At 38.7% G+C, this 17,395-nt stretch overlaps 2 protein-coding genes across 2 annotated transcripts; both read left to right on the forward strand.

Moving 5' to 3' along the window:
- Positions 1-463: 463 nt before the first annotated feature.
- On the forward strand, positions 464-3,108 carry LOC107899222 (purple acid phosphatase 22). The gene is made up of 5 exons (XM_016824873.2): positions 464-836; positions 936-1,227; positions 1,839-2,407; positions 2,499-2,587; positions 2,704-3,108. The coding sequence occupies exons 1-5, from the start codon at positions 477-479 to the stop codon at positions 2,936-2,938; spliced, it is 1,545 nt and encodes a 514-aa protein (XP_016680362.1). The 5' UTR covers positions 464-476; the 3' UTR covers positions 2,939-3,108.
- An 11,602-nt stretch (positions 3,109-14,710) lies between these two features.
- LOC107898161 (uncharacterized) lies at positions 14,711-15,226 on the forward strand. Its single transcript, XM_016823701.1, has one exon. The coding sequence runs from the start codon at positions 14,711-14,713 to the stop codon at positions 15,224-15,226; it is 516 nt and encodes a 171-aa protein (XP_016679190.1).
- Positions 15,227-17,395: the final 2,169 nt, after the last annotated feature.

Below are 17,395 nucleotides of genomic sequence, written 5' to 3' on the forward strand. Positions count from 1 at the left end.
TTTTGAAACATACCATTTACGTATTTTTTAAAATATTATATAAGTAAAAACCCATTGAAGGCATATTCTTTTATGGAGGGTATTTTGCAAAGCATATTCCTATATATCCTGCAATTACAATTGTAAACCTGATTAAGCTTTAATTGAAGTTCCAAGATTCTTTAAGCTCTGAAAACTGAAAGGTTGTCAGGAGCCAGCCAGCTGTTAGTCTTTAATATTTGTAACGTCATAAGCAGATTTAATTTCAACCATGTTCTATAGATTTATATATTCGCATATATGGCTAAGTTTGAGGAGACAAAATGTCATATTCTAACGAGGAGAACCTAGTCCTGTTGCTTAGATGATTGGGAGGGTTTTGTCAACAATCAGTACCTTAATTGCTTTATTGTAAAGAAAACATAAATTAATTAGAACTTTAGTTATTTATGTATTTATGGGATGCTGAGTTTTTTTTTCTTTCCCATTTTTTTAAAATGTCGTCATTGCTGCAAGCATATCCAAAAGGATTCCAAGTGACTTCCTTGACGCCATTGCAACCTAATTTTTTACATATTTTCAAGATTCAACCTAGAGCTCCAAGGACCCCTTCTTCTTATTATAAACCTCCATGCCTCTTCATGTCTTTCCCAACTTCATCCAATCACAAACAGCTAAAAATGGAGAACCCAATATGGAAAAACCCTCATTTCTTCCCTCTCCTTTTAACATGCACCTTCTTCTTATTCCCTTTACAACCCTCACTTTCAGCCGGTTTACAAGATGATTACATCCGACAGCCGCCCCGAAAAGTCGTCGTCGCTCCCCACCTCCGATCCAAATCCGACCCTCAGCAGGTCAACATCTGGAACCAGTGTTTTCTTATCCACTTTGCTTTCGAAAAACAAACTGTTTTTTTTTTTTTTTACTTCATTTTTTGTCTCCAACTATTGTAGGTACATGCTTCTCTTGCAGGCAAAGAATACATGAGAATCAGTTGGGTTACAGATGAGAAAGACGTGGCGTCGAAGGTCGAATATGGGAAGGTCTCAGGGAAATATGAGGCAATGGCTGTAGGAAACCATACCTCATATCATTACTTCTTTTACAGTTCCGGGAAGATACATCATGTTAAAATTGGACCCTTGGAGCCAGCAACCACTTATTACTATAGGTGTGGTGGTCATGGCCCTGAATTTTCATTCAAGACACCTCCACAAACTTTTCCCATTGAATTTGTTGTGGTTGGTAAGTTCCTATACGCTTAACAATCCGGCCATTACATGTTAAAATGAATGAATCCTCAAATTCTTGACTAATTTAAGCAAAAGCAAAGGCCCGGCCCCAACACGGTTTAACCAAAAGTGCACACTTTGTACGTTAGTTACTTGGCTAGTAAGGCTTAGCCTAGCAAGTTTAGGGTTTAGCTTACATTGCTTGGGAACCCATCTTATATATTGGTTGTAATGATGTTAAAATCAGATCGGTAATTGAATAACCAATATGATCTGATTGCTTAGCTAATTTATATGTATGCCTTATCTTAAACATATGTCAGCCTTTTTTGTTTTTTTCTTCCTTAAAAGTAAGAAATGTTGTATATGAAGACAAATTATATGCTTTGAATTATCCATGTCCTTATATAGGATTGTTGTGTTTACGCCATGATTCACTAAAACCTATTTAGTTTGTTTTACTTTTAATGTTTTCCACAAAGGTTTAATAATATTAATTTAATATACCCATCAAACTTCTAACCATTGAAGAACAGATGATTCCTTGCATGTTTGTTTTATCACAAAAACAAAAATTGTTATATGATGAAAATTAACATTTAATTAATTAAACTTGTTTTACAGGTGATCTTGGACAAACAGAATGGACTGCCTCAACTCTATCGCATGTCGACAGAAAGGACTATGATGTGTTCTTATTACCAGGTGACCTATCTTATGCGGACACACAACAACCACTATGGGACTCATTTGGCCGTCTGGTGGAGCCCTACGCTAGCCGCCGCCCATGGATGGTGACGGAAGGGAACCATGAGATTGAAACTTTCCCAATAATTTATCCTCATGGTTTCAAAGCCTACAATGCCCGTTGGCTAATGCCATACCAAGAAAGTGGGTCGACCTCAAATCTCTATTATTCCTTCGATGTTGCCGGTTCCCATATCATAATGTTAGGCTCTTACACGGATTTTGACGAGGATTCAGCTCAATACAAGTGGCTTGAATCTGATTTGCGTAAGGTTGATAGGAAAAAGACGCCATGGGTTATTGCGCTATTGCATGCACCATGGTATAACACTAATTTGGCTCATAAAGGAGAAGGGGAAAGCATGAGAAAAGCTATGGAAGATTTGTTGTATAGGGCACGAGTTGATGTGGTTTTTGCAGGCCATGTTCATGCATATGAACGATTTGTAAGTCACTCATTAATTAAAAATGTTGGGTTTTTCTTTTTATTTTATTTTGACAGCTAAATACATTTGATTTGTGTTATATTTGTTGCAGACTAGGATTTATAACAACAAAGCTGATCCATGTGGGCCTGTATATATAAACATTGGTGACGGAGGAAACCGAGAAGGACTTGCATTAATGTAAGTAAAATCTAGGCCCAATGCATATTGAAGAACTAGCACTTGGCCCATAATTACCAACCTTAAAATGGGCACCATACATGAAGGTCCTGATGTGATAATTCAATGATGTGCAGGTTTGAGAATCCAACACCAGAAGTTTCGGTTTATAGGGAACCAAGCTTTGGGCATGGTCGGCTAAGGGTGGTAGACGAAAGTCGAGCACATTGGTCGTGGCATCGCAACAAGGATTCTGATCCATTCGTGGCCGATGTGGTTTGGCTACAAAGTTTAACCATAACCAAATCATGTTGGCACAATACCGCAAATACAGATGGCTCAAAGTCAAAGGTTAACAAAGACGAACTATAAAAATACATATGAAAATGTCTTTTAGTTTCTCAAAATACTACAATTTAGTTATTTTTCGTTTCTTTTGTAAGGTAACAAAATGTATTCAATTATCATGTTTTGTACTTCAGTAGTGGGCTGTTTTGTGATGGCTAAAATAACGAGTAAAAGTGACTTATAATTTTCCTCCATTTGTTTTTTAAGATAAGTTTATTATACCCAATTAAAATTTTGAAAACTTATATAATAATATATATGTTTTATAGCAAAGTTTAGAGAAAAAGATAACTTAGGTGGCAAACTTCATTATTTGAGAAATAGCATCTCGAAAGATTGACACCTTATTAATTTCAATTTATAAAAATAATATTTAAAACAATGATTTTATCTGAATATACATCATGTCTTTAAATATATAGACATATTCATATAGGATCTTGAGAAGAAATAAAGAGCAAATTTGACAACTTGAAATCTGATGTTAATTTGAAATTGGATTTTGAATCTAGGTGAGAGTGCTAAAGAAGAGGTGGTGAGAGCACTAGTGAAGATGTTATGGCATAAAAATGTTTAATTTAATTTTTGTTTCTGTTTGTTTTTAATGACTGTTGGTGTTGCGCACCGTTTTAGCCGGTAAACTTCTAAGTGAAATGATTCAGATTGTTCATGTTTTAGAATAGCTAGAAACGCTGCGTTTTGGGACGGTACGGTTTAAGGGAAGATTACAACTGTCACTAACAACTTGTGACAACCAACCCTTGGTCGTTATGCACTCATATTTCTAGTGGGAAGGGTGTACTGGGTCAATTATGAAAAGAATTGTGGAATTTCTTCTCTTCTTCCTCTCAAATTTTTGCTTCTCTCTCCTCTCAGCTCTATCAAATCTTTCACTCACAAAATAACACGTGTAGAGGCCCAATTTAGCCCGGGCCTGAAACAAAACTAAAAATAATAAAATTAAATGACCCATGTACAACAGTCCCAAAACGGCCCAAATTCTAAAAAACCTAAACGACCCATTGGGGCCCAAAAACTAAGCAAGCACCAGGGAACCCTAGGGTTCCCTCCTCTCTCGCGCCGTTTCCTCCTTTTCGGGCCACCCGAGGTGCTTCGTCCCGAGGTCTGCCTCCCCTTTGCACCGAAATGGCAAGGTCACCTCCGTTGACCTTGCCTAACCCTGCAAAAACAAAGCAAAATAGAGGACAGAACACAAAGAGAAAAAAAAAACGAATCTTTGTAATCGGCTATAAAGCTTGAGGAAAAATGTAATCTTTACACACAAGAGAAATACCACAGAGAACAAAAAAATCAATCAAGAAAAATCAAAGGTGGTTTTTTTTACTTCGAGCCCCTGTTTAGATTTTATTTTTCTTTTTTTGCTCACTGTTATAGATAAGAATAATAACAAAATAAATATAGAAAGGGGTTTTGAAACCTACCTAAGGTTTGGCCATGAACCACCGTCGGAGATCTTCTCCGTTCGTCAAGGTCACCTTTTATGTCGGTTCTAAAAACACCCGAATAGGGTTTATTTGCTTTTTGTTTTCAAAAAGTAGGGGGACCCCTCTCTAATAAATCGATTTTGGACCTTCCGGCACGGTGGAGCTACGGTAGTGAGTGGCGAAGCCACCGTGCAAGCTCGCCGGCAGCATAGGCCGGGCTTGAAAGCCTAGAGAGAAGGGGGAGAGAAAAGGGGGAGAGTTTGATTTTTTTTTTTAGAAATGGGGGCTGAAATGAGGGTAAAAAAAATTTATTTTAAATAATAAAAATGAAACGACGCCGTTTTGGCCTTTAAGATCTGCGCGCGACCCGACCCGTTCCAGGGGATTCGCGCGTTTCTGTTGAATGGGCCATTTGCGCCCTCGGTCCCTTTCATTTTTGTTTTGTTTCAATTTGATCCTTTTGCTTGTTTCTTTATTATTTAATTTGGTCCCGCAAATTTGCTGCATGTTACAGTTAAGTCTGCGCATAAATGCTGCGCTTCAGGGCTCGGGCCTATTGCCTGATCAATCCCTCTCTCTTGCAGCGTATTTTATCTTGGTCCCTGGGAGCCATTTTCCGTTTATTTGCACTCTAGACCCCATGTTTTGTTTCTAAATTCAATTTAGTCGATTTGTTTTATTATTTTACTTATTTTGTTAATAATATTAATAAATCGGATGTTATCATGGTTATTATTATTTGTTCTACTATCGTTATATGTATTTATATTAACTAGTTTAAATATCAAAGATATTTGTCTTTATATTAATCATTATATTTATATTATATTGTTGTTACGTATATCTTTCTTATTCTTCAAACTTTGTTATATATGTGTAATGAATATGTCTATATGCATAAGTTTTTTTTTTATTTTATAACATATATATATACATATATTCGTTATATATTTTATAATCTTAAACTACGTACATCTATACATTTTATAATACGTATATATACCTATATCTTATAATTCACATATTTGTTATATTTTATTATTTTAAAATACGTATATAGAAACACACATTTCATTTTTTGTTCTTTTGTGTTACTCGATGTTCATTTATTTGTTTGCGTATATGTTCATTATTATTTTAAAAGAACATTTTAATTTTATTTGTTTATTTATTTGTTATTAAGTGATTGATTCATCTCTTATATTTATTTATTCCATTTTTGATAATTGTTTGTATTATTTATCCTTAACTTGTTATATTCGTTATTGTTTGGTCATATTAACACCAAACATCAAAAGGAAGGTTTTTCTAAATAAGGCAATATTTCGTGTTTGGAAAATCGAGGAAACGTGTCCTAACGTGTTGGGTTTCGACTTCTCGTTTGACCAAATAGCCAAATATCCTTTTAAAATTTCAAAGTGAGGCAATATTTGTGTTTGGAAATTTGAGAGAACGTAACCTAACGTGCTGGGTCTCAATTTCTCGTTTGACCAAATAGCCAAATATCTTCTTAACTTTCAATCTATTATTCGAGTTTTCTTTAAGGATCGTATTTTTAAAAACTCTTCAAAGTTTTCAATCTTCGACATTAAGACATTAACTAATCAACTAGGTACCAATTTTTGGGCGTTACGAGGGTGCAAATCCTTCCTCGTACGTAACCGACTCCCGAACCAATTTTTCTGAATTTCGTGGACCAAAATCATTGTTTTAATGAAATCAAATCGTTTATTAAAAACAACCACTGTTTGAGGTGATCCGATCACACCTTATCAAAAAAAGATTGGTGACGGCTCCCGTTTTTTTCGTTTTCATTTTTAAAATCCAAGTCGACCCTGTTTTGTCAAAAAAATGGTGTCAACAGCTTGGCGACTCCACTGGGGACTAAATCCAAAAATAAGAGAGTCAAGCCACGAGTTGATTAATTTCTGTCTTTTTGTCGAAAATCGAAATTTTGATTTAAATTTACGATCCTTTCATTGCATTTCATTCGTCTCTATTTCAGTTTTTATCATTGTGATTTGATTGCTGTGGTAGTTTAAGCTTGGTATATTACTGCACTGCATTGCATGACCGTAGGTCACACCCTTCTAAGTGGGAGTAAGAAGCTAGTCCTTCGTGAGGTTTTCACCTCCGTGTAGGATAGTGGATCACTTCTGGGATACATCCGTACTTATGTCTTCGTGAGATTTTCATCTCCGTGTAGCCATAAGGAAATGTGTCCCCCTAAACTGAACTCAGTCTGTATGAATCTATAATGGGTGAGGATCGAGGAATCTGCCGGTTCGGGAACCCTTACTTTAGAACCGAACCTCATATAACGAGCCTTGAGAGCTTACCCTAGGTAGAACCATACCAAGCCCTAGTAGCTACCTGAATAGACGATTTATTCTTTTTCATGCTTTGAAATTAGCTTGATGTGCAATACTAACTTATTCTGTTTTGGCTTTAACTTTGATTGCATGACATTTCATTTCTAAAGAGGTGTTGGTTAATATTCGATATCTAAATAGAAAAGCTCAATATGGAAAGGGAGTTTCTTGGTAAAGTAGAAGACAATGCGGCCGTCCAAGTTTGGTCCGAAAAGGTTCAGCAAGAAAAGGGTGACAGCCTCGCAGAAGGATACACATTGGAATTATGGCATTTCACTTGCATTAGTGTGACTCAAGATGGTGTGCAAGAATTAAAAAAAATATGGAATCAGTGGGATAACGAGATTAAGCAACTCTTTTACAGCAACTATGGGGATTTACCTTATTTGCCTGATGTGAGAGCAGATAAACGCTTATTTCGAGCCCTTGCGCAGTACTGGAATCTGGCCTATAGTTGTTTCACGTTTGGGAAAGTAGATTTGGTACCTACGATAGAGGAATATACGACCTTGCTACAGTGTCCAAGGATCCAAGTTGACAAAGTCTATTCAAGATCAACTAATGTCCCGGCATTCTTGAAGAAATTAATGTGCATCACAGGAATGAGCGAGCAATGGGTCACAGCCCGGATTAAGCAAAAGAGGGACAGCAAATGCATACCTTGGAGGAACTTACGAGATTTAATCTTGGCACACCCAGATGTAAAGAAAAGGGTTGATATTTTTGCATTGAGCATTTATGGTTTGGTTGTCTTCCCTAAAGCATTAGGGCATATGGATGAGGCGGTTTCAGATTTGTTTGATAGGATTGACAAAGGGGTTACACCGGTCCCAGTAGTTTTGGCTGAAACCTTCAAGTCCCTAAATGCGTGTCGAAGAGCGGGCAAGGGAAGGTTTATTGGATGCACGCAATTGCTGTTGGTATGGTTCCATAGTCACTTTTGGAAGGTGGAAAAAGTCTCATATCGGGTCTTCTCAAAAAATTAATCCCCACTAAAGGAACTAGTAGCTACACCAAGACGAGACGACATCACAGAGGAGAAATGGATGGCGATTCTCCAAAATCTTCAAGAGGATGATGTCGAGTGGAAGGCTCCTTGGATGGTGCCCGATGAGATCTTATACCGATGTGGGGACTTTGACTGGGTCCCTTTACTTGGAATTTGGGGAGTTGTCAGATATATCCCTTTGTTGGTATTAAGACAATACAGATCGAGACAGTTTATACCGGCAACACATGGGTTGGCACAATGTGAATTCTCTTATAAGGATCATAACTATAAGAGAAAAATTTGAGAAATATCTAACGCTTGGAAACGAGTTCACCGGATGAAAAGATTTACCGTAGGAGCAATGACAACTCCCGAATATTACGGGTGGTGGAGTAAAAGGATCAATGACAATATCCTTGAGCCGAGAGAAGATTACGTTCAGTCTCTAGAGGAGTATCTGTAGGTAGTTCCGTCAGAATTGGAGATCATCAAACAAGACTTTGAAAAAAGGAGTTTGGAATGGGGAAAGAAGATAGAACAGCTGGAAGAGGAGAAGATGCGTTTGGGACTAGACATCAATATCCACAAGCTAGAAGCCGAGAAACTAAGGAAGGGAAAGAATAAGGCTGAGGAGGATTTTGACAGTCTAAAAACGGATTATAAGAAGTTGCGATTGTCAATGAGGACTGCCGGTTTGGGCAAAACGTCAGAGCAGTGGCGACAGGAGATCAAGAAAGAAAGAACCAAGGCAGATAAGTGGGAGAAGGAATCCCAAGATGCTCGAGCTCGAGAAAGCGTTTTGGAGAAAAGCTTATTAGAATGTTGAAATGAGAAAGCGGGATTAAAAGCTCGGGTGGCAGAACTGGAAAAGTCACTTCACCTATACCGTAGTCGCAACTTCGCGATCGAATTAAGGGCGAGTTTGAAGAAGATTGATGAATTGAATGAGAGGATAGGAGAGCTTAAGGAGGCACGGAAAAATTCTCAACTACGAGTGGAGCTTCTTGAGAGGAGTAATGAGCAGTGGCGAGAGCAACTCCATCATTCTCAAAATCAAATTAGAGAAAGGGACTACATTATGGGCGAAGCCGTGACTCAAGTACAGGAAGTAGCGGATCATTTACAAACCTTAGCAATTCAGGCTGATGTATTGAGTTTAAAGTATGAATCAGAATCAAGCTGGGGTCGAGATTTAGCTTGGCTCCTTAGGAAGGTTAAGGTTTTGAGTATAAAAGCGAAGCCGTATATGTAATTCATTTTATGTAAAGGAATTTGCTTTCTAGTCGAGTTTTTTTCCTAATGAAATTGAACTAGAATCAATGCCTCTTTTTGCATTCATGCATCTACATATCATCATATGCATTAAAGTTTTAAAAAGGGAGCCTAATTAATTTAAAATTATGACAGAACTACCCTGGAAACTAATAAAAATTCACCAACCGTTTATCACTACAGTACCCGTCGCAAGACAAAAGCCATGGATCAAAGATTCGAAAGACTCGAACAAATCCAAAAGGAGATGCAAGAAAAAATGAAAGAGCGGTTAGAGAAGATTCAACAAGATATGAGGAACGAAATGATAGAGTCTCAAAAAAGCATGATAGTTGAATTGACGCAGTTGTTGAAAGGGGGAAACGACAAAGGAAAAGACCCCGTGGTTAATACAGAAGAAGAAAATAATGATAGCCCTCTCTATCCCCCAGGTTTCACTCCTCCTCATGCGCAAACCCAAGCTAAGGTGCACCCACGCAGATCATCTGTTATTATCAGGCCTCAACAGTTTCAGATTGGCACCTCAATACCAGTAAATTTCCAAACTGGAATAGGTTCTCATCTCGGAGAAGCCCTTACCAATCCTATAGTACCCGATTTTGACGAAATGATGGGAAAAGAGAAAACAAAGGAAGAACTACCGAGCCGATTGGAGGAAAGATGTAAATGGCTCGAAGAGAAATTCAAAGCCATGGAAAGTAGCGAGAATTATCATGGGATCGACGCTAAAGATTTAAGCTTAATTCCAGATTTGGTATTTCCCCACAAATTTAAAATGCTGGAATTTGAGAAATACAATGAGACTAGTTGCCTAAAAGCTCATATTACCATGTTCTGCATACGTATGACTAGGCACATTAACAACGACCAATTGCTTATACATTGCTTCCAAGATAGCCTCGCAAGGGCAGCATCTATGTGGTACAATCAATTGAGTCGTGCCAAAATCGGATCATGGAGGGACTTAGCACAAGCATTTATAAAGCAATACAACCATGTAGCCGATATGGTCCCTGATAGAATTACCCTCCAAAATATGGAGAAGAAGCCTAATGAAAGTTTTAGGCAATATGTGCAAAAATGGAGGGAAGTTGCCGTTCAAGTCTAACCACCACTCTTGGAGAAAGAGATGTCAATGCTCTTTATCAACACATTGAAGGCACCGTTTATCACACATATGTTAGGAAGTGCCACGAAGAGCTTCTCCGACATAGTTATGAATGGAGAGATGATTGAAAATGCCATCAGGAGTGGGAGGATCGAGTTTGGAGAAAGTAACCGAAGATCAGCTCCGGAAAAAAAAGAGAATGAGGTAAACAACGTGAGCACCTATAACAAAGGTTGCTCGAAATCAATCATTGTGAACCAACCAAGGAAAGTGGCTACTAATCAGCAAGGTCCGTCAAGACAGGAATCTGGAAAAAGGCAAAACATTGAGAAGCCCTAGTTTACGCCAATTCCAATGCCATACCGGGAGTTATATCAAAATTTGTTTGATACGCATGTTGTCTCTCCTTGCTATTTGAAACCTCTGCAACCTCCATACCCCAATTGGTACGACACGAACGCGTAATGTGACTATTATGCGGGAATCACGGGGCATTCGATAGAGAATTGCACAGCCTTCAAAAGGCTGGTGGAAAAGCTGATCGGCATGGGTGTTGTCAAGTTCGATGATTCACCCAGTGGGGAAAATCCATTGCCTAACCACGCTGACAAGGGGGTGAACATGATAAGCGGAAATATAGGGAGAAAAATCAAAACAGATATTGCAGAAGTAAAAACCCCACTGAAATGGGTTTTGAAACAAATGATAGACATGGGATTAATCATTCAGAATTTGGAGAAGAGACCAAGAGGGATGATGAGCTACTGTGAGTTCCATGCCGAGAAGGGTCATAATATCCAGGAATGTACAGACTTTAGGACCATGGTACAAATCTAATGGACAACAAGGAGATAGAGTTTTATGAAGAATTCAAGGAATTTGAAGAAAGAGAAATCTGCACCTCAGAGGAAGGACCCATAGAAAGGTTCCAGAAGGCCAATCACCCAGTGGTGATTATTTCACGGCCAATGAGCAATGAAGCGGGGAAACAAATATCACCGAAAGTCATAATCCAAAAACCTGTACCCTTTTTCTATAAGAATAACAAAAAAGTTCCTTGGAATTTCGACTGTAATGTGACAATCCCAGAAGAAAGGAACCCGATAAATGCTTCAGAAAAGAGTAATGATGAAGGTTTCTACACACGTAGTGGAAAGTGTTATGATCCAGTGACTTCAAAAACAGAGCCTACAAAAGGAAAAGCGTTGGTGGTTGAACAGAAGAAGGAAAAGGCGGTTCGACTTGAATCATCTGTCAACGAAGCAGTAATTGAGAATGAAGCTAGAGAGTTTCTAAAATTCTTGAAACACAGCGAATACAGTGTCGTAGAGCAGTTGTATAAATAGCCAGCTCGTATATCGATACTAGCACTACTTCTAAGCTCGGAAGCACATCGAAACGCACTGATGAAAATATTAAATGAAACTTACGTCGCTCAGGACATCTCTGTGAACAAGTTAGACCGTCTGGTTGGTAATATAAGCACGAATAATTACATTTTCTTTAATGACGATGAAATACCAATGGGAGGCATGGGATCGACTAAAGCTCTACACATTACAGCCCGCTACAAGGGGCATATGTTGCTAGGGGTATTACTTGATAATGGATCAGTCGTGAACGTCTTACCCTTATCCACCTTGAATAGGCTGCCCGTAGACCGCTCGCATATGAAAATGTGCCAGAATATAGTGAGGGCGTTTGATGGTACTGAGAGAAGAGTAATGGGAAAGATTGAAATTCCTCTTTTAATCGGCCCAAGCACGTACGAGGTGGACTTCCTGGTAATGGACATTAAACCTTCTTACAATTTTCTGTTAGGGAGACCTTGGATTCATTCAGCGGGAGCAGTACCTTCATCGCTTCACCAAAAGTTGAAATTGGTAGTGGACGGTCGGCTGGTAACGATCGATGCAGAGGAGGACATCATTGCGTTTGTAACTAGCGCCACACCATATATAGAGCCAGAAAAAGAAACAATTGAATGCTCATTTCGGTCTTTGGAGTTTGTGAATTCAACCTTTATTTCTGAGGGGAACAAAATTCCAATGCCCAACATATCCGAAACCACGAAGATGGGACTACAAATGACAGTTGGAAAAGGAGCTGTGTCCGGGAAAGGGCTCGGAAGATGTCTTCAAGGAAGGATAGAGGCACCAACAATGAAAGACAAACGAGACCGCTTTGGTTTAGGATTTAAGCCAAATGCAAAGCAAAGAAGGGAAGAGTTGAAAAAGAGGCAAGAGAGGCGGAAAGCGCGTTTGAGCGGAGAAGAAGTCGATTAGGAACCTATGACCTTCCCCCACTTATCCAGAACCTTCGTGTCGGGGGGGACCATTTTTCCTAAACGGGAAGCACCAAGAAGAGATACTACAGAGGGAATATTAAGGAACATGAACATCAATGCCATATTCAAGGAAGAACTCGAAGAAAGAAGTACATCAGGCATCTGCCCTTATGAACCTGGAAGTGTTCTAGACAACTGGACTGCAGAAGAGATCCATGTAACGTATAGAACTAATTCAGAGTAATGTTCAGAGCACTTATTACCCTAAGCCTAGGGGTATTAAGAATATTTTGTAAAAAGACACAAGTCCCAAAATCTTATTTCAATGAAAACATATCATTTAGTCACTTTGAGCAAATATTTTTATTCTTTCTATACCATTTATAATCATACTGTGCATACAATTATTCTTAGATTCTTTTTTTCTTTGGACCTTCCCTCGTCCCAATAATAGGTCTTCAGATATCAATGATGTGAGTAATGCTGTTACTGACCCAGATGCCCTATTTGAAAAAAATATGAATACGGATGACCTTCAGGATTTGAAGATAACCAAGATAGCACCTTATCTCCTGATTTGTTAAGAATGGTGGAGGAAGAAGAAAAACAAATCTTACCTCACAAAGAGTTAGTGGAGATTGTAAGCTTGGGAGAGGGAAAAGAGGTAAAAATTGGTGCTTGTATCGCCACAGAGATAAAACAAGATCTCGTTGAGTTGCTTAGAGAGTTTAAGGATGTTTTCGCGTGGTCTTACCAAGATATGCCTGGATTAAGTACTGATGTAGTAGTACACCGATTGCCCACAAAAGAAGAATGTAGACCGGTTCAACAGAAGCTCCGAAGGATAAGGCCTGATGTTTTGTTGAAAATAAAAGAGGAGGTTAAGAAGCAGTTCGACGCAGGATTCTTACAAGTGGTCAAATACTCAGATTGGGTAGCTAATATAGTCATAGTCCCTAAAAAAGATGGGAAAGTTTGGATGTGTGTAGACTACAGGGATCTGAACAAAGCTAGCCCCAAGGACAATTTTCCATTGCCACATATCGACACTTTAGTAGATAACACGACAGGTTACTCACTTTTCTCCTTTATGGACGGTTTCTCGGGATACAATCAGATAAAAATGCATCCTGGAGACATGGACAAGACTACCTTTGTAACCATGTGGGGCACATTCTGTTACAAGGTAATGCCATTTGGATTGAAGAATGCGGGGGCAACATACTAAAGAGCCATGGTAACCTTATTCCATGACATGATGCATAAAGAGATAGAAGTATATGTAGATGATATGATTGCAAAATCTAGAACAGAGGAAGAGCATGTACAAGTCTTGAGAAAACTGTTTATACGGTTAAGGAAGTTCCAATTAAAGCTTAACCCGACCAAATACACTTTCGGGGTTAGATCTGAAAAGCTTCAAGGGTTCGTGGTCAGTGAAAGAGGGATCGAGATTGACCCAGACAAATTCAAGGTCATACAAGATTTGCCTCCGCCACACACTCAAAAAGAGGTTCGAGGTTTCTTGGGAAGGCTGAACTACATCGCCATGTTCATTTCACAGTTAACTGAGAAATGCGACCCCATTTTTCGTCTCCTTAAGAAACAAAATCCAAGCGTATGGGATGAGGAGACAAAAAGCTGTTGACAAGATTAAGTATTACTTATCTAACGCCCCAGTACTAATGCCATCGTACCCAGGTAAGCCATTGATACTGTATTTAGCTGTATTCGAAAATTCTATGGGATGCGTGTTGGGCCAACACGATGAGTTAGGAAGAAAAGAAAGAGCGATATACTATCTCAACAAAAAGTTCAATGAATGCGAGACAAGATATTCGCCAATCGAGAAGCTATGTTGCGCCCTAATTTGGACAACTCGGAGATTGAGGCAGTACATGTTATATCATACCACTTGGCTAATGTCAAAACTAGACCCACTGAAATACATGATGGAGTCAACTGCTTTGAATGGAAGAATGGCCCGATGACAGATCTTGCTTTCTGAATTCGACATACTCTACGTAAATCAAAAGGCTATAAAAGGGAGTGCAATAGCAGATTTTCTAGCTAGTAGGGCTCTAGAAGATTATGAGCCTTTGAACTTCGATTTCCCAAATGAAGATATAGTGTACGTGGCAACCACCGAAGAGGATACTCGAGAGGGCAATGCTTGGAAATTAAACTTCGACGGGGCCTCAAATGCTGTAGGCAATGGAATCGGAGCAGTCTTGGTATCTCCAAGCGGAGATCATTATCCAGTAACTTGCAAATTGGATTTTAATTGTACAAACAATATAGCCGAATACGAAGCATGTATCATGGGGATTCGGACATCCATAGAGCGTAAGATTAAAGTGTTAGAGGTGTATGGAGACTCTGCACTGGTAATCTATCAGCTCAAAGGGGAATGGCAGATAAGAGATCCCAAATTGGTCAATTACCGAAAATTGGTTATGGAACTAATTAAGGAGTTTGATGATATCACCTTTTGCTACCTTCCACGAGAGGAAAATCAGGTGGCCGACGCTTTGGCTACATTGGCTGCTATGATCAAAGTGAATAAACAGGAAGATATGAAGCCAATCCGAATGAGCATTTATGAGGCTCCAGCCCACTGTTGCAATATTGATGTAGAAGAAGAAAAAGACGATCACCCATGGTATCAAGATATGCTGCGATACGTGAAGAATCGTGAATACCCGGACCAGGCAACAGAGAATGACAAGAGAACGTTGAGAAGACTGGCTAGTGACTACGTCTTAGATAGAGAGATCCTGTATAAAAGGGGCAAGGATCAGGTGCTACTGAGATGCGTAGACTCTGTTGAAGCCTAACAAATTTTGGAAGAGGTCCATAATGGTGTCTGTGGAACACACGCCAATGGTTTCACAATGGCAAGGCAAATCATGAGATTTGGATATTATTGGTCTACCATGGAAGGGGACTGCATCAAATATGCCAAGAAATGCCACAAGTGTCAAATTTACGGAGACAAAATTCATGTACCTCCCTCACTTCTCCATGTCATGACTTCCTCATGGCCCTTTTCCATGTGGGGCATGGACGTCATTGGGCTAATATCGCTAAAAACTTCAAATGGGCATCGATTCATCTTTGTAGTAATTGATTACATTACTAAATGGGTAGAAGCCGCTTCATATGCTAATGTCACAAAGACAACGGTCAGTAGGTTCTTAAAGAAGGAGATCATATGTCGATATGGAATGCCAGAGAGGATAATATCGGACAACGCGCTAAATTTGAACAATAGTATGATAGCATAGATCTGTACCCAGTTCAATATTAAGCACCACAACTCATCGCCATACCGCCCAAAAATGAATGGCGCAGTGGAAGCAGCTAATAAGAACATCAAGAAGATTGTGGGAAAGATGACTGAGACTTATAGGGATTGGCATGAGAAGCTCCCATTTACTCTTTTTGCTTATAGAACGTCTGTTAGAACCTCCACAGGGGCAACGCCTTTCTCATTGGTCTACGGAATGGAGGCAGTTTTACCCATCAAAGAAGAGATTCCTTCCCTTCAAGTCTTGTCAGAGTTAAAGTTGGACGAAGCAGAATGGGTCCAATCTCGATACGACCAGCTGAATCTTGTCGAAGAAAAAAGGCTAAAAGCTATTCGCCATAGTCAAATGTACCAAAAGTGAATGATGCGAGCTTACAATAAGAAAGTTCGTCCCAGGGAATTCCACGAAGGGGATTTGGTACTGAAGAAGATCCTTCCCATACAAAAAGACTTTAGAAGAAAGTGGATGCCAAATTGAGAAGGACCATATGTGGTGAGGAATGCCTTCTCTGGAGGAGCACTGATATTAACTGAAATGGATAGAAAGACTTTGCCTAATCCAATGAATTTAGATTCAGTGAAGAAGTACTTTGCTTAAAAAAAAAGAAAGGCCAAAGTGAAAACCCAAAAGGGCACTTTGTGACCAAAAGGGCTTTGAATTGAAAACCCGATAAAAGAGCAGTTCAAATTTTGATCAAATGTGGGGCATATGCCTCAATTAGCAAGAAAGAGGGATGCTACATCTTGGAGCATCAACAAAGCATCCTGAATTTTCTAAACACATATCGAATTCAAAGGGTCCCCCAAAAGTTTGGTGTAGAGAAACTCATGCTACGATATCTGGGGCACCTGTTTTCATCTCATTCATTTTGTATCTTAGCAAAATTTACTATTTTGATTAATTTATTCATTTCGAGCTTTATTCTCAATAAAATTTCATCTTATCCATTGTGCTAATCCTTTTAATCTTTTTCATTCTGAACCTTAGCAAAATTTGCTATCTTGATTAATTTATTCATTTTGAGCCTTATTCTCAATTAAATTCTATCTTGTCCATTTTGATAATCTTTTTCAAGCATTTTTCATTGAAATAACGATTAATGGACTGATAATATTCAAGCAAAAGGAGTTTTGCACATTACTCTAAAAGTTTCTAAATAATAAAGGAACCTGAAACAGGACTATTGTTTAGAGCACACCAAGTTTAAAGGTTGAATGTCTAAGAAGGAAAAATCTAAATTAAGACTATCCTTTTGAATTTTGTTGTCCAAGCATGGATTGAACAAACAAGCAATGATCACCGAGTGATAAGAAGAGATTGCTTGGAATGAAAAGTTCTACAATTGTGTATAAACATTGGTATGACACCTTGAGAATGGTGTAAGACCAAAGGGATTCAGATCCTGTATCCTTGATCTGTGATAGCAGAAGATTGAGAAAAGTCAGATCTTTCTACCCTTGAATTACAGTGGCAGGAGGATGGTTCAAATTTTATGTCCCAAAATTACAAGTGGACTTAACCTTGAAGATTACAGTGGATTAAACTTTGAAGATTGTAGTGGAGGCAATCCGATTGAGTAAGGGATGAGTGTTACCAGTCGAACAATATGGTGTTCTGACGTGTTGGTAATAGAGCCTTAATGAATAATGAGCAATCACAACTCAAACATTAAGAGATCATGTTCATGACATCTTG

The sequence above is a fragment of the Gossypium hirsutum genome, chromosome D04 (assembly GCF_007990345.1).
Source record: "Gossypium hirsutum isolate 1008001.06 chromosome D04, Gossypium_hirsutum_v2.1, whole genome shotgun sequence".
Taxonomy (NCBI): domain Eukaryota; kingdom Viridiplantae; phylum Streptophyta; class Magnoliopsida; order Malvales; family Malvaceae; genus Gossypium; species Gossypium hirsutum.